At 43.3% G+C, this 21465-nt stretch overlaps 1 protein-coding gene across 2 annotated transcripts in view; it reads left to right on the forward strand.

The window, feature by feature from the left end:
* Positions 1-6705: 6705 nt before the first annotated feature.
* Positions 6706-21465, forward strand: part of LOC122553381 (zinc finger protein 410-like) — a 42901-nt gene continuing 28141 nt past the window's right edge. For both annotated transcript variants that reach the window (XM_043697069.2, XM_043697070.2), the window contains exons 1-3: positions 6706-6831; positions 9538-9615; positions 14310-14360. In XM_043697069.2, the coding sequence (XP_043553004.1) occupies positions 14328-14360 (33 nt within the window). In that variant the 5' untranslated portion in view covers positions 6706-6831; positions 9538-9615; positions 14310-14327. The remainder of the gene's footprint in view (positions 6832-9537; positions 9616-14309; positions 14361-21465) is intronic.

A 21465-nucleotide genomic window follows, 5' to 3' on the forward strand; every position in this document is an offset into this window, starting at 1 on the left:
CTCCCGATTCCCCAAAGCCTGCCCAACATTTTCAGTTAGTCTAGGTGATTACTTACAGTGTGGAAACAGGCCCTTCGGCCCAACAAGTCCACACCAACCCGCCAAAGCGCAACCCACCCACACCCCTACATTTACCCCTTCACCTAACACTACGGGCAATTTAGCATGGCCAATTCACCTGACCTGCACATCTTTGGACTGTGGGAGGAAACCGGAGCACCCGGAGGAAACCCACGCAGACATGAGGAGAATGTGCAAACTCCACACAGTCAGTCGCCTGAGGAGGGAATTGAACCCGGGTCTCTGGCGCTGTGAGGCAGCAGTGCTAAACACTGTGCCACCTTGCTGCCCACCTGCATCTGCAACGTAAAGTCAGGAGTGTGATGGAATACCCCGCTACTGCCCTAGATGGGAGCAGCTCCAACAACACTGATTGACACCATTCAGGACAAAGCGGTCTGTTTCATTGGCACTGTATCCACCAGAATCCACTCCCTCCACCACTGATGCTCAGTAGTAGCAGTGTGTACTATCTGCAAGATTGAGGACAGAAAATCATCAACATTCCATGGACACCACCTTCCAAACCATAGGAAGGTTAACCAGATACACGGGAACACCAGCATCTGCAAGTTTCCCTCCAAGCCATTTGCCATCCTGACTTAAAACTATATTGTCATTCCTTCACTGTCACTGGGTCAACATGCTAAAATTCCCTCCCTAAGGGCATTCTGGGTCAACCTAAAGCAGGTGGACTGCAGCAGTTCAAGAAGACAGCTCGGCCATCACCTTCTCAAGGGTAGCTCAGGATGGGCAATAAATGCTAGCCAACTCGTGATGCCTTTGTCCCACAAGTGAATTATTAAAAATCACAAAACGCTAGAATACAAGTTCAGAGGGTATTGGGGAAGGCATTGGAATATTGTTCTTTATTTCAAAGGAAATGGAATATAAAAATAGGAAATCATAGAATCACTAAAATGAAGAAAGACATCATTCAGCCCACTGAGTCTGCACCAACCCTCTGAAGAGCACCCTACCTGGACCCAGACCCTCACCCTATCCCTGTAACACCACATTTACCATGGCTAATCCACCTAGCTTGTATATTCCTGGACACCATGGGCAGTTGAGCATGGTCAATCCAACTAACCCACAAATTATTGGACTGTGGGAGGAAACCAGAGCACCCAGCGGAAATCCATGCAGACACAAGGAGAACGTACAAACTCCACACAGACAATTACCCAAGGCTGGAATCAAATCTGGGTCCATGGTGCTGTGAGGCAAGGTACTAACTACTGAGCCACTGTGCCATCCAGAGCCTAAATACTGTGAATGGTTTGGTCCACTTATATAAGGAAAGACATATTGCACTGAATTCAGTCCACAGAAAGTTGACTGGTCTGATCCCAGGTATGGAGGAACTGTCTTATGTGGAGAGATTGAGTAGGTTGGACCTGTACTCATTGGAGTTTAGATGATTGAGAAGCAACCTTATTGAAACACACCAGATTCTTGGGAATTTGACAGGGTGGATGAGGAAATGTTATTTCCCCGCTGCGGGAGGATTTAGAACCAGAGGGCATAGTCTTTGGGTGAGGGGTCACTCTGTTAAGACAGAAATGCGGAGGAATTTCCTCTCTCAGAGGAATTATTTTAAAATGTTCATTCATGGGACTTGGTTATCACTAGGTGGTCAGCGTTTGTTGTCAATCCTTAGTTGCCTTTGGCAAAATGGTTGAAACTTTATTGCTGGAACAGCACAGCAGGTCAGGCAGCATCCAGGGAACAGGAGATTCGACGTTTCGGGCACAGGCCCTTCTTCAGGAAAGTTTTTCTCCTGTTCCCTGGATGCTGCCTGACCTGCTGTGCTGTTCCAGCAATAAAGTTTCAACTTTGATCTCCAGCATCTGCAGACCTCACTTTCTCCTTTGGCAAAATGGTGGCTTGAGATGGAAATGTGTTGCTGGAAAAGCGCAGCAGGTCAGGCAGCATCTAGGGAACAGGAGAATCGACGTTTCGGGCATTAGCCCTTCTTCAGGAATTGGTGGCTTCTTGAACTGCTGCAGTCCATGGATCTGTGAAATTCTTTACTCCAGAGGCCTTTAGAGGTTGGACCACTAAGTATATTCAAGGCTGGGATGGACAGATTTGTAATCAACAAGGACATAAAAGGTTGTGAGAAAATGGCAGAAGAGTGGAACTGAGGTGTCAGGTCAGCCATGATCTCACTGAATGGCAGTCAGGTTGAATGGCCTAATTCCTCTCCTACGCCTTATGCTCTGTTGCTGTTTTTTCCCCCTATGTGTTAAAGATCAGAGATTTAGAAGTACTGTTGAAAGATGCTTAGCAAATTGCTGCAGTGTATCTTGTATATGGTGCAATCTGCTGCCACCCTACACAGGTGCCAGCTAAGCAGATTAATTGTCCTGGATGGTGTTGAGTTTTGCTGAATATTCATTCAGGCAGGTAGCCAATATTACATAATTTGTGCCTTGCAATTTGAAGAAAAGTTCTGGGGAGTCAGGAGATGAGTTACTTACCGTATATTATCTAGCCTCTTACCTGCTCTTATAGGCACCATGCTTACGTAGCTGTTCCATAGTGTCATAGAGTCATAGAGATATGCAGCATGGAAAAAGACCCTTCAGTCCAACTCATCCATGCAAAATTAATCTAGTCCCATTTGCCAGCATTTGGCCCATATCACTCCAAACCCTTCCTATTCATATACCCATCCAGATGCCATTTAAATGTTGCAATTGTAGTAGCCTCCACCACTTCCTTTGGCAGCTCACTCAATACACGTACCACCCTCTGCATGAAAACGGTCCCTCTTATATCTTTCTCCTCTCACCTTAAACTTATGCCCTCTAGTTTTGGATTCCCCTACCCCAAGGAAAACACCTAGCCTACTTACCCTATCTGTGCCCCTCATAATTTTATAAACCTCGATAAACCTCTGATGCCCCAGGGAAAGTAGCCCCAGTCTATAGCTCAAACCTTCCAACCCTGGCAATATCTTTTCTGAATCCTTTCAAGTTTCACAACATTCTTCCTATAGGAGGGAGACCAAAATTGCACACAATATTCCAAAAGTGTCCTGTCCAGTTGTAAAATGACCTCCCAACTCCTATACTCAATGCACTGAGCAATAAAGGAAAGCATATCAAACACCTTCTTCATTATCCTATCTACCTGCATCTCCACTTTCAAGGAACTATGAATCTGCACTCCTAGGTCTCTTTGTTCAGCAATACTCCCCAAGACCTTACCATTAAGTGTATAAGTCCTGATTTGCCTTTCCAAAATGCATCACGTCACATTTATCTACATTAAACCCCATTTGCTTCTCCTCAGCCTATTGGGCCATCTGATCAAGATCCCATTGTAATCTGAGGTAACCTTCTTTGCTGTCTGCTACACCTCCAATTTTAGTGTCATCTGTAAACTTACTAACCATACCTCCTATGTTCACATCCAAATCATTTATATAAATAAAAAAAAAAGCAGTGGACCCAGCACAAATTATTGTGGCACACTGCTGGTCACTGGCCTTCAGTCTAAAAAACAACCCTCCCCTACCACCACCACCATTCAGTTAAGCTTCTGATAATAATGATCTCTAGAATGTTGCTATTTTGTTAATACAATTGAATTTTAAGAGAGATATTTAGACTTTTGCTTGTCAGAGATGGTCATTATCTGACACTTTGGTGCTGTATAAATTATTACCACTTATTATCCAAAGCTGGAATAAAGCCTGTCTAGTTCATGTTGCATGTGGGCACTGGCTGCTTCAGTATCTGAAGAATTGCAAATGGAATTGAACACTGAAAACATCTCTATTTCTAACCAGCTGATAGCCAAAAAGTCATTGGGTGTGGCAGGTTAAGAAGTTGAGCCTGAGACAATGCCCTGAGGAACTCCTGCAATTGTGTCTTGGGGATGGGCTGATTGGCCTCCAAAAACCTCAAGGTCTTCTTTTTGTATTGGTTTTCCCCCTGATTTGAAACTTTATTGCTGGAACAGCACAGCAGGTCAGGCAGCATCCAGGGAACAGGAGATTCGACGTTTCGGGCACAGGCCCTTCTTCAGGAATTCCTGAAGAAGGGCCTGTGCCCGAAACGTCGAATCTCCTGTTCCCTGGATGCTGCCTGACCTGCTGTGCTGTTCCAGCAATAAAGTTTCAACTTTGATCTCCAGCATCTGCAGACCTCACTTTCTCCTTTTCCCCCTGATTCCCATCTACCTGACTTTTGCTTGGGCTTTTTGGTGCCACATTTTGTTAAATGCTTCCTTAATGACAAGGGCAGTCATTCTCACTTCAACTCTGGAGATTATCTCTCTCGTACAGGTTTGGCCCTCAGCTGTAATAAGAAGAGGGCTCATGGAAGAACACAAATTGACCATTCATGGGCAGTTTGTGAGAGAGTAAGCCAATTACACAGTCTATAACTGTGCGAATGACTAAGAAGACACTGATGAGCCATTTATAATTGGTTGTGCCTTTTGCAGAAAGCATGTACATGGGCAACTTTCTACTTGGTTGAGTAGATGCCAATGTTGGAACTGTCCTGGAACAACTAGGTTGGGGGCACAGCTAACTCTGGATAAATAGACTTCAGCATCAAGCTAGGATATTATCTGGGTCCATTGACTTTACTGTATCAAGTGCCTTTGGCTGTTCCTTGATATCATGTGGAGAGAACCAAATTGGCTGAAGGCTTGAATTTCTGATGATGGGCATGTTGGGTGGAGGCTGAGCTGAATTATTCACTCAGCACTTGTGGCAGAAACTAGTTGCCGAGGCTTCAGCCTTCTCTTTTCTATTCAATACCGGGCTCCATCATCAATGAGAGTGGAAATATTCATTAAATCTCATCTTCCCATTAGATGTTTAAATTATTACTGTATCATTACTTATGACCCGATGTTGTAGATAGCAGAATTTAGATATGGTCCAATGCTTGGAGAAACCACATAGCTCTGTCCACCAAATTTTGATTCCATTGTTTACTATGCAGTTAATTCTGTACTGTACCTTCTTCAGATTAGTATTTCATTTTGAGAACACTCTATACTGCTCCTGCCGTGCACTCCTGCATTCCCAAGGTAAATTACCTTACCAGATTAAGGGATCTGATGGGCATTAAGACTACAGATTGTGGCTGAAGACAGTTCCGCTGCTGCTGACATGATCTTTTTAAAATCTCTGCCATTTAGCAGGGTGGCAGTTCGAGACAACACAAGTCAATCTGTACTCAATCTGAAGACAGTACTTCATCACTCCGAGAAATGTGTGATGGTCATTCCAATCATTGCTGCTGTAATGAGATTTAAATTCATGTCTTTGGATCGTTCATCCAGTTCTCTGGAGTAGCCCAGTAATATAACAATTGCTATATTATTTTTGATATTTGTGCATAGCAAGCACCCACAAACAATAATGTGATAACTAACTAATAGGTTATTGAGGGATGAATATCACTCATAACATGCAGACCTCCCGTATTCTTCTTCAAATAGTGTCATGATATCTTATAAGTCCACCGATGAGGGCAGATAGGGTCTCGGTTTAACATCTAATCCAAAAAGTGCTAAATAAAGTGTTGTCTCAGTACTGGACAAGCTTTGGGTTATGTGCCCTAATATCTCTCATGTGACTTGATGACAGGTTTTATTCAACAATGCATCTGTGAAACAACTCGAGAGGCTTTATTAAATTATGGGTGGCCATCTAAATCAAAGTTGTTGTTGTAAGAATTTCAGAATTCCTTCTCAGAGGTTTGACACTTTTGTCATGCCCTCTGCCACTGCTTCTACTCCTTGTTGAGTTCGGATTCCCCTGATAATGATGACTTTCCACATACCTAGCTTGAGCTGCTGGCTATTTGTGTGAAGCCATACAACTCATGTGAATCCTCTATTTGACTGGTGAGACTAGCCTGAGCTGAGCCTGGTCTCACAGCTATGTTACTTCCACTAGGAATCACTTCTTGCACTAGCTGAGGTTATCATAAAGGACCTGCTCTCACACCTCACCACTTGTCTGAGATGTGGTGACCCTCAGGTTAAACTCGCCACCAGTCGTCTCTCTTTCTCTCTCTCTGTCTCTTCAATGAGAGAGCAATCTGTTGGCCCTGTAGGGATATGGTGACTCTACTTTTGCTAGGGATCAGGAATGAATGAGTCAGAAATAAGAAATCTGGTTGATATATCTTCTCTTAATAAACGGGATGCTGAACTCAACACTTCTGTCAACATTAAATCATTCAATGAACAAAAAAAAAGTTCAAGAAAATGATAGTTTATATGTTGTGAGTAAAATGTAATCATTCAAAATCAAAACAGGAGGCCAGGGACCCATTTCAGCCCTTTGAGAAAGCTCTCCTTAATTTACCCTAACCATCTTTGCCTACCATCCCCCTTCCCTCATTTATGTTTGGGATGAGCAGTTAACCTAATTCCAACTGTTACCCAAAATCCAGTCTCCTTGCCGGGAGAGCAGTGCGTTTAATTCCAGATCACAAAACAGTGCAAGAGGTGGAGGGGAGGGAGAAGGGGGTGAAGCGCGTTTCGACAGGGCTCTGGTAGCGTGTGTTTTGTATTGTCCGGCTGCCCGTAGCCCGGGAGGTGGAATCCCGAATGTAGCAAATGTGTTGCGGAGGCAGGGGGGCGCAGGCGCAGTGCAGACACATCCGCTCCGTTAGTGCTAGCGGGGGCAGGCTGCTGGGGATTGCGTGTATCCAAGGGGCAACGGGAGGACGGGATAAGACCCTGCTTCAGGACCCCCACCCATTCACTCAGCGGTTCTGCTGATAATCTGTAAGTCTGTCCTGTCCTTCCTCTTTTAGCTTTCAATTCAGCTTAATGAGAGGGAACAATTGTTATTTTGTATATGTATTGTTTTGTTTAATATTTAGAAACCATGTTTCAAAAGGTATTCCTTCTTTTTGAGATCTCGATTTATTTTGCCTCGACTACTGTAACTACATTTCTTTCTCCCCCAGAGTAGTGTCGAACCTCCTTCGTTAATCTCCTGCATGTGGGAAGTAAACTGGGGTTAATGGCAGAGAGAAGATGTACCAGGTATTTCAGGCCATAGGGCCTGAGCCTTCCTTGCTTAGTATTTAGTACAGGTGGCCAGAGATTTTGGTACATTAAGGGGGATAAAAACTGCCCCCATGTCAGGTGGGACCATAGGTGGTTTAAAATAATTATTAAAAGAATTGGTGTGAGGGAAGCGGAAAGGAGAATTTGATTTCTGTGGGAGGAATGAGTTGTTAGGATCTGGTATATGCTCCCAAAGTCAGAGGAGGGAAGCAGATCTGTGAGGGACTTCAGAACAGATTAGTTGAGATCCTTGAGGTGCCAGCACTGACACAGTGGATCAGATGGCTTCCTGTTGCAATTTTAAATTCTATAAAAGGGGAGTACATTTTTAAAAAAAATCAATCACAGTTTGCTATATTTGGTCAACCTGTTCAGATATGTTGTGACACATGTCTGACACAGTTGGGACTTGAACCTAGGCCCATGGCCCATTACCATAGTGTCTCAATAATCCTTTGTAAGGTTTTTTAAAATGATCAATCTGTTCAGGGATTTAATGATACTCCTTTGGAGAAGGTGGGACTTGAAACTGGTCTTCTGTCTCAGAGGTAGGGATCCTACAAGAGCCTCTCATTCATGAGGTATAGAATCTCTGACAAATACAATATTTAATGTCCACCCTAATGGCCTAAAGTGGTGGTGAGCTGCAAGATTTAGGTGCACCCACAATGTTGTTGGGGAGGCAATCCCAGGATTTTGACCTAGCCACAGTGAAAGTTTTTCTGGTGCCTATTTGTTGCTGGATGGTCTGTCCAATTTTGTTTATCTTTGACTTTTTAATAACATTTCAGAGGGCAGTTAAAAGTCAACTACAATGTGGGTTTGAAGCTACAGGCCAAACAGGGTGAGGATGGCAGACCTCCCTCCCTGAAGAGCGAGTGAACTAAATTGGTTTTTATGACAATCTGATGTTTTATGATCACTATTATTAAGCTTAGATTTTTATTCCAGATTTATTAGTTAATTTAAATTTCTGAAATTGCTATGTTGGTGTGTGTGTGTGTATATATATATCTCTCTCTCTAGAACATCAGGATGAAAATGTTGAACAGGAAAAGACCAGTTTGTCCATGTGGCCTTTTCTTTTGTGTGATGAATTCTTATTTGTCAGGTCAGATAAGTCCTCACATCTTTGGTGCCGTGTTCTTATTTGAAGATGTCAAAAAAATCAATTCAGAAAGTGTAAGTTTCAGAGCGTCCATTTATTCGAAGTCATTTCAGTCTTGTTCTCATTCATTCACTTGGGTGGGACCATTATTCCTCAGTTCATTTTGATCTTTGGTGTCTCCTTCAATATCTCCCTCAGTGCTCCCTCCATATTGCATTGAGCATGTCAGCCTGGACTGCACAGTCAAGACTATGGAGGGGGGTTTGAATCCACAATTCACCATTACTTCAATGTGTCCTGTTGACATAGTGTCATCTCACTGCTTGATCTTGAGGATGTTGAAGGCATCTTAATAGAGCCCCAATCCTATCCTCATCAGTATCCACATACAGAGGAACCTCGTCTACCTGGAAAATGTGGGTGGGGAGTATTTCATTTGTATTTGCATACAGATTGCTGAACGTTGATCAGAACTGTGGCACATGGCTCATCTACTGCCCTTGCTGGCCCACCCCTTCCAAACATTAACCAGCTCACAATATGCTAATATACTCTTGTACTCCACTTGTTTGCTCTTTTTGAGGTCAGTAAACTGATTAGAAAATGAACTGGGGACTTTTCAAATTATTGTGATGACGGTGTTTTTCTTAAAAATGGACGAGAGGTGGGTATTTGCACAAATGTCCTCATTTCATCTTTTAAAAAGTTTTGTAGCCAATTAATTACTTTTGAAGTGCAGTCAGTGTTGTGATGTAGGAAATGCAGCAGTCAATTTGCAAATGCAAAATCACTCAAACAGGCTTGTATAATGACCAGATCAACTGTTTCGGTGTTGTTGATGTGTAAATATTGGCCAAAACACTCGCCTACTCTTCTCTGCTAATGCCATGGGATCTTTTGTATCCACTTGTGAGGAGAGACTGCCCTGGTTTAATCTCTCATCTGAAAGAGTGCACAGCAGTGTTCCCTTAATATTGCTTTGGGCATGTCAGCCTGGCTTGTGCAGTCAAGGCTGTGGATTCAAGCCCCACTCCATAATCTTCTAAGTCATTGATACCAATAGAATCATGGCCGATACTACTGTTTTGGGTCAGCTAGTTTGAGTGAAAATGCTGAGGCAACGAAGCAGAGTGGACTTTTTTTCTGAGAGTGGGGCTAAGTTGTGTTATTTAGGGTAGTATACAGGGACTGTGCCATCCCTGATCTGTGAGTCAAGTGCTAATGCTAACATTACATGTCTTGAGAAGCATACTAAAACTCCAATTTGATTAAGTTTTATTTATTTAACGATTTCTAATTTTCTGTTTCAGTGAGGGCACTTGAAGATCAGTAAAGTGTGTCAGTGCAAAGTAGCCTCACCGAAGAAATCACCTTCCTATATAATTGAGGTAAGGGTTGCCTTTGAAAAAATTGTGTCCAAATCCAAAAGGATGTGATTTTAGATAACATACAGTGGACCCTGCATTACTCTGATATTATGGGGTGAATACTTTGAAAGGAAAACATTGCAGTACCGTGCCGAAGCAGCAGGGAGTGAGACTAATTATTCAGATTTTTTAGAGGATTGCACAGGCTTGATGGTCTCATTGGACTCTGTGTGCAGTTGTTGAGTACTATATAGAGCGTTGCTCACCTTATTTAAGGAGCAATGTAAATGTGTTGGAAGTAGTTCAGAGAAGGTTTATTTTTTATTTATTCACTTGTGTGGCATGGCTGTTGCTGGCTGGGCCAGCACATATTGCCGGTCTCCACTTGCCCTCGAGAAGGTGATGGTGAGCTGCCTTCTTGATCCACTGCAGGCCATGTGATATAGGTAGACCCATAATGCTCTCGGGGAAGGAAGTCAAGGACGGAGAAGGAATGGAGATATATTTCCCAGTCTGGGTAGTGAGTGGCTTGGAGAGGATCTTTCAGGTGGTGGTGTTCCCATGTATCTGCTGGCCTTGTCCTTCTAGATGGAAGTGATTGAGAGTTTTGGAATGTGCTAAGGATTTTGGTGATCTTTGAAGTTTTTCTTATAGCTCGTACTCATTGCAGCTACTAATTATTGGTAGTGGAGGGAATCATAGAATCCCTCCAGTGTGGAAACAGGCCATTCAGCCCATCGAGTTGACACTGATCCTCTGAAGACCATTCCACCCAGACCACCCCCCACCAACCCTATCTCCATAGCCCTGCATATCCTATGGATAATCCACTTAACCACATCTTTGGACTGTGGAAGGAAACGAACCCCACACAGACACGGGGTGAATGTGCAAGCTCCACATAGACAGTCATCTGGGGTGGAATGAACCCAGGTCCCTCATGCTGTGAGGCCGTCGTGCTAACCAGTGAGCCAACGTGCCCCCCAAATGGATGCGTCTGGCTGTGGTGCCAGTCAAGTAGGCTACTTTGTCCTGGATGGTGTCAAGCGTCTTGAGTGTTGTTGGAGCTGCACCCACCCAGGCAAGTGGGGCATATTCCATCACACTCCTGATTGTGCCTTTTAGATGGTGGACAAGCTTTGGGAGTTAGGTGAGATACCTGCAGCAGTATTCCTAGCTTCTGACCTGTTCTTGTAACCATTCTGTTTGTGGTGAGTCCACTAGAGTTTCTGGTCAATGGTCACCCCCAAGATGTTGGTAATGAGGTATTCTGTGATGGTAATATGATTGAATTCAAGGGCTGGTGGTTAGAATGTCTGGCATGTGTGGTCAAATGTTACTTGCCACTGTCAAACCAACCCTGGATGTTGTACAGATCTTGTTGCATTTGAATATGGACTGTGTCAGTATCTGATGTGTTGTGAATGGTGCTGAACATTGTGTAATCCTCAGCGAAAACCCCACTTCTGACCTTATGATGGAGGGAAGGTTACTGATGAAGCAGTTGAAGATGGTTGGGCCTAGGACACTATCCTGAGGAACTCCTGCAGAGATGTCCTGGTGCTGAGCTGACTAACCTCGAACAATTAAAACCATCTTTCAATGTGCCAAGTATGACTTCAACCAGTGGATATTTTCTGCTGTGATACCCATTGATTCCAGCTTTATTAGGGCTTCTTGATGTTACACTCAATCAAATGTGTCCATGGTGTCAAGAGCTGTCACTCTCCCCTCACGCAATTGAACCAAGGCTGTAATGAGGTCAGAGCTGAGTGACTCTGGCAGAACCCAAACTGGGCGTCACTGAGCAGGCTATTGCTGAGCAGATGCTATTTGTTACCACTGTTGTTGACATATTCCATCACTTTACTGATAATGAAGAGTGGACTGATGGGGCGGTAATTAGCTAGGTTGGATTTGCCCTTTTTTTTTGTGTACAGGGCATACTGGAGGAGAAAGTGAGGGCTGCAGATGTTGGAGATCAGAGCTGAAAATGTGTTGCTGGAAAAGCGCAGCAGGTCAGGCAGCATCCAAGGAACAGGAGAATCGACGTTTCGGGCATAAGCCCTTCTTTGATTTTCAATACTGTCGGGTAGATGAGAGTGTTGTCATTGTACTGGAAGAGCTTGGCCAGGGGAGCGGCAAGTTCTTGACCACAAGTCTTCATTATTAATGATGGAATGTTGCCAGGGCCTTTGCAATATCCAGTGTCTCAGACTGTTTCTTGATGTCATGCGGAATGAATTAAATTGGCTGAAGACTGATATCTGTAATGCTAGGGACCATTGATGGAGGCCGAGATGGATTATCTCGGTACTTCTGGCTGAAGATCGCTGCAAATGCTGAGTCTTATCTTTTGCCCTGAAATGCTGGACTCTTCCATCATTGAGGATTTGGATATTTGTGGAGCCGCCTCCTCCAGTGAGTTATTTAATTGTCCACCGCTATTTACAACTGAATGTGGCAAGTCTGTAGAGCTTAGCTTTGATTTGTTGGTTGTGGGATTACCTAGCTTTGTCTATCACTTGCTGCTTGTGCTGTTTGATATGCAAGTAGTCCTGTTTGGTAGCTTCAATAGGTTGACCTCATCTTCAGGTCTGCCTGGTGCTACTCCTGGCATGCCTTCCTGCACTTTTCATTGAACCTTGCTTGATGTTAGTGGTTTAATGGCGGATATGCTGAGCCATGAGGTTACAGATTGTGCTAGAATACAATTCTGCTGTTGGTATCATGGATGCCCACTCTTGAGATCTGTTTGAAGTCTGTCCCATTTAGCACAATGATAGTGCCACAGCACATGATGGAGGGTATTCTCAATGTGAAGGCTGGACTTTGCCTCCACAAGGACTGTGCGGTGGTCACTCTTACTGATACTGTCATGGATAGATTGCCTTCGGAGGAGAGGTTGGACAAGCTAGGCTTGCATCCTTGAGCTTAAAACAATGACTGCAGATGCTGGAAACCAGATTCTGGATTAGAGTGGTGCTAGAAAAGCACAGCAGTTTTCTTGCTCCTCGGGTGCTGCCTAAACTGCTGTGCTTTTCCAACACCAATCTAATCCAGAACCTTGCATCCTTGAGGTTAGACGGGTACGAGATGAATTGATGAAAACAAATAAAATCCTGAAGGGTCTTATCAGCATGCCTGTGCAAAAGATGTTTCTGCTTCTGTGAGAACTCAGCTTTAGGTGTTACCATTTAAAAATCAGGCATTGGCCATTTAAAATCAAGGTGAGGCAAATATTTTCTTTTGAGTATTGTGACTCTTTCTCAAAAGGGGCATAGAATACAAGAGTAAGCAAGTGATTGTAGAACTTGTAAATGACACTTGTTAGACCCGGTGTGGAATATTGTGCACAGTTAGGGGCGCCACACTGCAGGAAAGATGTGAATGTATTGGCGAGAGTGCAGAGGCGATTTATAGAATGGTTCCAGGAATGAGGAACTTCAGTGATGAGGATAGATTGAAGAAATTGGGACTGTTGTCCCTGGAGAGAAGAAGGCTGAGACAAAATCTGATTGAGGTGTTCAAAATCATGAGCTACTGGTCAGAATACATAGGGGGAAACTGTACTCTTGTAAAAGAAAGGGCTTGGATTTAAGTTGACGTGCAAACAATGCAAGGATAATGTGAGAAAAAAACCGTTAGGGTATGGAATGCACTGCCTGGAAATGTGGTGGAGCCAGGTTCAATTGAGGCATTCAAGAGGGTCTGGCATGATTATTTGGATAGAAATGGTACCCAGAGATACAGGGGGGAAAAGGCAGAAGATTGGCACTAAGTACTAGAACCAGTGTAGGCATGATGCGTCAAATGACCACCTTCTCCATTGTTTCCACCACCTTTCCACAGAATTTCAGAGTTCTTAAATCTTTTTAAGACAGTGGTAATGGGTGCTTTTGTTATAAAGAAATGGATGAAAGTTTATTGGGATAGGTAGGAACCTGGGGTAATCAGGTCAGCTGTGATCTTACTTAATGGCCGAGCAGTCTCCAGTGGGGCTGCTACTCCTAATTTGTTCTACAATCCTGTGAGAATATCCAGCAGCATCCAGGGGAGCTCAAGAGAAAGATAGTTGGCCAAGGTTGTTGCTGCACATTTCAGCGATACTGGGCAAAATGAGCAGAGACAAAAATAGAAATTGCTGGAAAAGCTCAGCAAGTCTGGCAGCATCTGTGGAGAGAAATCAGAGTTAACATTTCGGGTCAAGTGACCCTTTGTCAGATTGTCTCTGATTTTCAGCATCTGCAGTTCTTTGGGTTTTTACTTAAATTGAGCAGAAAGTTGTGTACCGCTGAGCCATTACAGAACTGACACTGCCCCTTAATGGTGTGCAGTTAACTTCTGCACTAACTTTCTCAAGAGGTCATTATGCATATGTATGCCTTGATGGTGATTTTTCTCCTGCCTTTTGAGATAGGAGCATCTCAGTCTCATCTTCCCACTCATCCCAGACTTATAGCAGGGGCAACCAGGTAGGGAGCAAGAGTGGGATTCTTCATTTGTTTCTTTTCCACCTCCCTTCTACTTCCTCCCCCTTTCCCCTAACTCATGATACTGAGGTTAAAGTGCATCTGAGCCACCAACTGCTGAGATCAACTAACCTGGCATAGAACATGGATTAAGCTCATCAGCTGCCTATGATACGTAGCCGGTGCTGGGTTGTTTTATTGTTAAATCTCTAAAACAACAATGTGTGCTGCTTCTTTTCACAGAAATCTGAGATTGAATCTATGTTGTCAGATGAACTAGAATCCAAGCCTGAGGTGAGTTGCAACAACTCTCTTAACTTATTGATTCAGGTTTGCAGTTTAAATTTCTTAGATTGTTTGGTGAAAGCCTCTTAGCATTATCAACTTCAGGGTGGCCTAAGAGCTTTGTTTTATGTATTTGAAGTGTTTTTGAAAATTGTTGAAGTATAGGAAAAGTGGCAGCTGATTTGTGAACAGCAAAAGACAATATTGTGTATTTGTTTAGGAGATTTTTGGTGGCTGGGTCAGTATTTATTGTCCATCCAGAATTACCTGTGAGAATTTAGTGGTGAACTGTCACCTTTAAACCTTTTGCATGCAGCCTGTTATAGGTATATCCACTGTGCAATCACTGAGTAAAGTTTTAGATCTGTGGACTGACAAGTGTCCAGGCCATGTTGAACTTCATCCTAGGATCTTAGTAGCAAATTGGTTAGTAAAATAGTTGATGCATTGGGTTTAAGTTCCCAAAACTCCCTTTATGTGTCTAAGATCCTGTTAGATTGGAATTTGGTGAAAGTAACTCTTTTAATCAAAAGGAAGCCAGAAAGCAGAAAATCAGAGACTAATGGTTGACATTATCATGGAATACAGGGAGAACTAGCCATTTGGATACAGAACTAGCTCAAAGGTAGAAGACAGAGGGTGGTGGTAGAGGGTTGCTTTTCAGACTGGAGGCCTGTGATCAGTGGTGTGCCACAAGGATCAGTGCTTTGTCCACTGCTTTTCGTCATTTATATAAATGATATGGATGTGATGAAGGAAGGCGTAGTTAGTAAATTTGCAGGTGACACCAAAATTGGAGAGTTAGTGGACAGCGAAGAAGGCTACCTCAGATTATAACGGGATCTTGATCACGTGGGTCAATGGGCTGAGGAGAGGCAGATGGAGTTTAATTTAGATAAATGCGAGGTGATGCAGTTTGGGAAAGCAAGTCAGAGCAGGACTTATACACTTATTCGTAAGGTCCTAAGGAGTGATGCTGAACAAAGACACCTTGGAGTGCAGGTTCATAGCTCCTTGAAAGTAGAATCACAGGTACATAGGTTAGTGAAGAAGGCATTTGGTATGTTTTCCTTTATGGTCACAGCATTGAGTACAGGAGTTGGGAGGTCATGTTGCAGCTGCACAGGACACTGGTTAGACCACTGTTGGAATATTGCGTGCAATTCTGGTCTCCTTCCTATCGGAAGGATGTTGTGAAACTTGAAAAAGTTCAGAAAAGATTCACAAGGATGTTGCCAGGTTTGGAGGATTTGAGCAATAGGGAGAGGCTGAACATGCTAAGGCTGTTTTCCCTGGTGTGTTGGAGGCTGAGGGGTGACCTTATATAAGTTTATAAAATCATGAGGGGCATGGATAGGATAAATAGACAAGGCCTTTTCCCTGTGGTTGGGGAGTCCAGAACGAGAGGGCATAGGTTTAGGGTGAGACGGGAAAGATATAAAACGGGCCTAAGGGACAACGTTTTCACACAGAAGGTGATGCATGTATGGAATGCGTTGCTGAGGAAGTGGTGGAGGCTGGTATAATTACAGCATTTAAAAGGCATCTGGATGGGTATATGAATAGGAAGGGTTTAGAGGGGCATGGGCCAGGTGCTGGCAAATGGGACTAGATTAAGTTAGGATATCTGGCTGGCATGGACGTGTTGGACCGAAGGGTTTGTTTCCATGCTGTATATGTCTTAACTGCCCTCAGGGTATTTAGGGATTGGCAATAAATGTTGGCCTAACCTGCAATACACTCACAATGAATTAATTTTAGAAAAAGTTACCTTAATACCTCTCATAAGGAAAATGGAAGAGGTTATTAATAAAGGGGTTATTAATAAAGAGTTAAAGCAGGGCACATGGATAAGTTAAGGTAATCAGAAGCAACGTAATTTTTGTGAAAAGCTCTCTGTTGGTGTGCTTTTGGAAAGTAATATGCACTGTGGATAAAGGGGAACTGGCGGAAGTACTGTACATAATTTCCAGAAGGCATTTGATAAGGTTTCTCATCAAAGGTTATTATTAAAAATATAATTTTACCATCTCGGGAGTAACGCATTGAGATGGATAAAACTTTTAGCTGGCTAGCATGAAGCAGAGAATAGGCATGGAGGGATCTTTTTCAGGTTGTCAGGGTATATTGACTGGTCTGCGAGAGGGATTTGTGCTGTGACTGCAACTGTTTACAATTCATGTCAATGATCTGGGTGACAAAATGGAAACTATTGTTGCTAAGTTTGCTGATGACACAAAGATTGGAAAGAAATTAGGTTGTGAAGTGAGTACGAGAAGATAGATTGATTAAATGAGTGGGGGCAAAGATGTGGCAACTGGGGGAAGATTCAAATTGTCTATTTTGGCAGGAAGGATAAAACAACATTATGTAAAAGGCAAGAATTCTTTTTTGTTTACTCATGCGATGTGGCTGTCATTGGCTGGCCAGCATTTATGGCCTGTCTCTAGTTGCCTTTGACTCTGTAATGGTGAGTTTTTTTTTGAACTGCTGCAGTCCATGTAATGTAAGTAGATTATATACTTCTGAGATCTCGAGGGATCCATGTGTCTTTAGGCGTAGATCACTGAAGGCTAATATAAAGTAATTTTGAAAGCTAATAGAATGTTATCATTTATTGCAAGGGGAATTGAATACAAAAGTATGGAGGATATGCTTCAGTTATTTAAGGCATTAGTGGGACTGCATCTGGAGGACTGAGTGCTGTATTAGTCATCATATTTAAGGAAGGAAACAAATGCTTTGGAGGCAGTTAAGAGAATGAATTCATAAAATGGACTTGTAGTGTAATGAGGACAGGTTAGGTTTATATCTGTTGGAGAGTAAGAAGTGACTTAATTCAAATATATATATTTCTGAATGGTCTTGACAGGGTAGATGGGAAAAGGATATGGGAGAATGTAGAACTAGGGATCATTGTTTTGAATGTCAATCCCAGATTCTGGTTCGTGAGTCTTTGGAACTCTTGATGGAACCAGCAATTAGTTGAAACGTTATTGAATATGCATATTGGAAGGTAGATTTGAATTACAATTAGATCTGTCTTGATCATATTGAATTATGGAGCAGGCTCAAGGGGCTGAATGGCCTAATCTTGTGCGTAGTTCATGTGTTTTTATGTTAGACAGGGCGTTCCAGGATTTTGACCAAAGTGACTGTGATGGAACAGCGATACATTTCTCAATGGGGATGATGAGTGGTTCGGAGTTGTTGATGTTCTCAAGTGTTGTCTGCCCTTATCCTTCCAGCTGGCAGTGGTTGTGGGTTTGAGAGGGGTTGTCTAAAGAATCTTGGTGAGTTTGTACAGCTTGAGTTATATGGCATGGAAACAGACCCACACCCCAACCATGTTCCCAAACTAAACTAGTCCCATCATCTGCATTTGGCCAATACCTCTCCAACCTTATAAAATAATAAAAGCAAATTACTGCGGATGCTGGAGTCTGAAACCAAAAAAGAAAATGCTGGCAAATCTCAGCAGTTCTGAGATTCAAAGCTTTGACAAAGGGTCAGTTAGACTCGAAACGTCAGCTCTTTTCTCTCCTTACAGATGCTGCCAGACCTGCTGAGATTTTCCAGCATCTTCTTTGGTTTCACCTCTCCAACCTTTCCTATTCATGAACTTATTCAAATGTCTTTTAAATGTTGTATCTGTACCTACATCCTCTGGCTCAGTGGTTAGCACTGCAGCCTCATAGTGCCAGGGACACGGGTTCGATTCCAGCCTCTGGTGTCTATGCCTGTGACCAGTGGAGTGCCACAAGGATCGATACTGGGTCTTCTACTTTTTGTCATTTACATAAATGATTTGGATGTGAGCATAAGAGGTACAGATAGTAAGTTTGCAGATGACACCAAAATTGGTGGTGTAGTGGACAGCAGGATCAGATTACAACAGGATCTTGACCAGATGGACCAATGGGCTGAGAAGTGGCAGGTGGAGTTTAATTCAGATAATGCGAGGTGCTGCATTTTGGGAAAGCAAATCTGAGCAGGACTTATACACTTAATGGTAAGGTCCTAGGGAGTGTTGCTAAACAAAGAGACCTTGGAGTGCAGGTTCATAGCTCCTTGAAAGTGGAGTCGCAGGTAGATAGGATAGTGAGGAAGGCGTTGGTATGCTTTCCTTTATTGGTCAGAGTATTGAGTACAGGAGTTTGGAGGTCATGTTGCAGCTGTACAGGACATTGGTTAGGCCACTGTTGGAATATTGCATGCAATTCTGGTCTCCTTCCTATCGGAAAGATGTTGTGAAATGTGAAAGGGTTGAGAAAAGATTTACAAGGATGTTGCCAGGGTTGGAGGATTTGAGCTATAGGGAGAGGCTGAACAGATTGGGGCTGTGTTCTCTGGAGCTTCGGAGGCTGAGGGGTGACCTTATAGAGGTTTACAAAATTATGAGGGGCATGAATAGGGTAAATATGCAAAGTCTTTTCCCTGAGGTTGGGGTGAGAGGGGAAAGATATAAAAGCGACCTAAGGAGCAACGCTTTCACACAGAGGGTGGTATGGGTATGGAATGAGCTGCCAGAGCAAGTGGTGGAGGTTGGTACAATTGCAACATTTAAGAGTCATTTGGATGGGTATATGAATAGGAAGGGTTTGGAGGGATATGCGTGCTGGCAGGTGGGACTAGATTGGGTTGGGATATCTGGTTGAACCGAAGGGTCTCTTTCCATGCTGTACATCTCTGTGCAAACTCCACATAGAGTCATATTCTCCCCATGTCTGTGGGTTTCCTCCCACAATCCAAAGATGTGCAGTTCAGGTGGATTGGCCATAGATTGCCTATAATGTTAGGTGCATTAGTCAGAGGGAGATGGGTCTGGGTGGGTTACTCTTCAGAGAGTCGGTGTGGACTTGTTGGGCCAAATGGTCTTTTCCACACATAGGGAATCTAATTTATTCTCCGGCAATTCATTCCACATGCAAACCACACTGTGTTTTTTAAAAAAAAGTTGCCCCTCACATCCTTTTTAAATCTTTCTCTGCTCACCTTAAAAATATGTCCCATTGTTTTGAACTCCCCCACCTTTCAGGCAGAAGACCGTTGCTATTCCCCTTGTCTATGCCCCTCATGATTTAATAACTTCTATAACGTCACCCCTCAACCTCCTCCACTTGAGAAAAAAGTCCCAGTCTATATTTTTATAACTCAAATTCTCCAGTCCTGGTAACATCCTGCTGACTTGTTTCTGAACCCTCTCCAGTTAAATAATAACCTCCCTACAACAGAGCGACCAGAACTGTGCACAGTACTCTAGAAGAAGCCTCACCAACATCCTGTACAATCTCAACTGGATGTCCCAACTCCTATACTCAAAGGCCTGAGCAATGAAGGCAAACATGCTGCTGTTGCCTTAACCACTCTTTCTACCTGTGATGCAAATTTCAAAGAATTACGTACCTGAATGCCAACACTACCCAGTGTTGAAGATGGTAGACACTTTTACTGAGCGCTGCGAAGCGAAGGAGTGAATCTTTGTTGATGTGGTGCTCATCAAGTGAGTTGTTTTCTCCTGAAAGTATCAAGTTTCTTGAGCGTTGATGGAGCTGTGTTCATCCAGGCAAGTGGGAAGTACTTCAATAAACCCCTGACTTGAACCTTGTAGACTGTGAGCAGGCTTTGGGGAGTCAGGCGATGACCGATTTGATGCAAGATTTCTAGCCTCTGACCTGCTCTTGTAGCCACAATATTTATGTGGCTAATCTAGTTCAGTTTCTGGTAAGTAGTAAACCTAAAGCTGTTGATGGTAGGGGATTCAGCAATTGTAATGTCATTGAGTAATAAGGGATGCTGGTTTGATTCTCTTGTTGGAGGTGTTTGCTGCCACTGGCATTCAGGTGGCACAAATATCACATGCCACTTGTCAGCCTAAACCTTGATATTGTCGAGGTCTTGCTGCATTTGTACATGGACTTTTCATTATCTGAGGAGTTGTGAATAGTGCTGAACCCTGTGCAATCATCAGCAAATATCCCCACTACTGATGGAGGGAAGGTGAAAATGGTTAGGCCGAGTACACTACCCTGAGGAATCCCTGCAGAGGTGTCCTGGAGCTGAGGTAACTCCAGCAACCATTTTCCTATGTGCCAGCTATGACTCCAACCAGCAGAGAGTTTCCCCCTAGGTTCCCATGGGCTCTAGTTTTGCTCGTTAATGTATTTTAGTGATTTTGATCAAGGAATAAATATTGTTTAGGACTCTGGTGAAAGCTCTTTATTGAAGAAAGCCTTGCTGACTTTGACATCCATCAAAAGCCAGACTGGGTCTTGATTTGAAGTGTGCTGCAAAAGATGGTGCCTCTAGCAGTGCAGCACTCCGAGTATTCCACTGAAGTGTCACCTCAGATTATTTATACAATGAGTTGCCCCCCCCCATGATTTCCTGACTCCAAGACAAAAGTACTGCCACTGTGACAACTTCAAACACCATACACACTACCAGCCTAATCATTCTTTGTCAGATTTGGGCTCAGTATAACAAGTGTTATTATAACCATGGTCCTCAGTTGAATCCTCCTGCTCTGGGACTATTCAGGAATTTTGACTAGTGCCTCTGGTGAGGCGTGATTTGCTGTGTTAAAAGCACTATATGAGTACAAGGATTTTTTTTTGCCGAAGACAGGCAATTAGTACTCATATTGTTAGACCTACTCTGTGAACTGTGAGGTTAACTGCGGTTCTGAAGAAGGGTCACTAGACCCAAAACGTTAACCCTGCTTTCTCCCCACAGATGCTGCCAGATCTGCTGAGTTTTTCTTGCAATTTCTGATTTTGTTTCTGATCTTCCAGCATCTGCAGTCCTTTGTTTTTTTTTGTGTGGTTAACTCCACTACCCAATATTCGTGGACTTCTTGTCAAGCCTGAGACTGTACTTGTAACTTCCCCTTCCTTACCTCAAACTCCTCTCAGTTGCTCACTTGCAGCATTAAGATTGGCTTTGCTTAAAGCAGAGTTGACGTCTCCATAATTCCCAGCTGTCCTCAACTCCTATGAAGTGTACAAAAGAAGTCCTTACACCCTCCGTGCTCCTGTTGTCTCTCTGTGAAGTGAACCACTGCTCTTCCACTTTGTAACTTGAGAGAGAGTACCATGTGAATTCTCGACCTTCT

This window comes from Chiloscyllium plagiosum, unplaced genomic scaffold, assembly GCF_037043375.1.
Source record: "Chiloscyllium plagiosum isolate Xiang-an unplaced genomic scaffold, Cpla_swu_hap1 HiC_scaffold_8, whole genome shotgun sequence".
NCBI lineage: Eukaryota > Metazoa > Chordata > Chondrichthyes > Orectolobiformes > Hemiscylliidae > Chiloscyllium > Chiloscyllium plagiosum.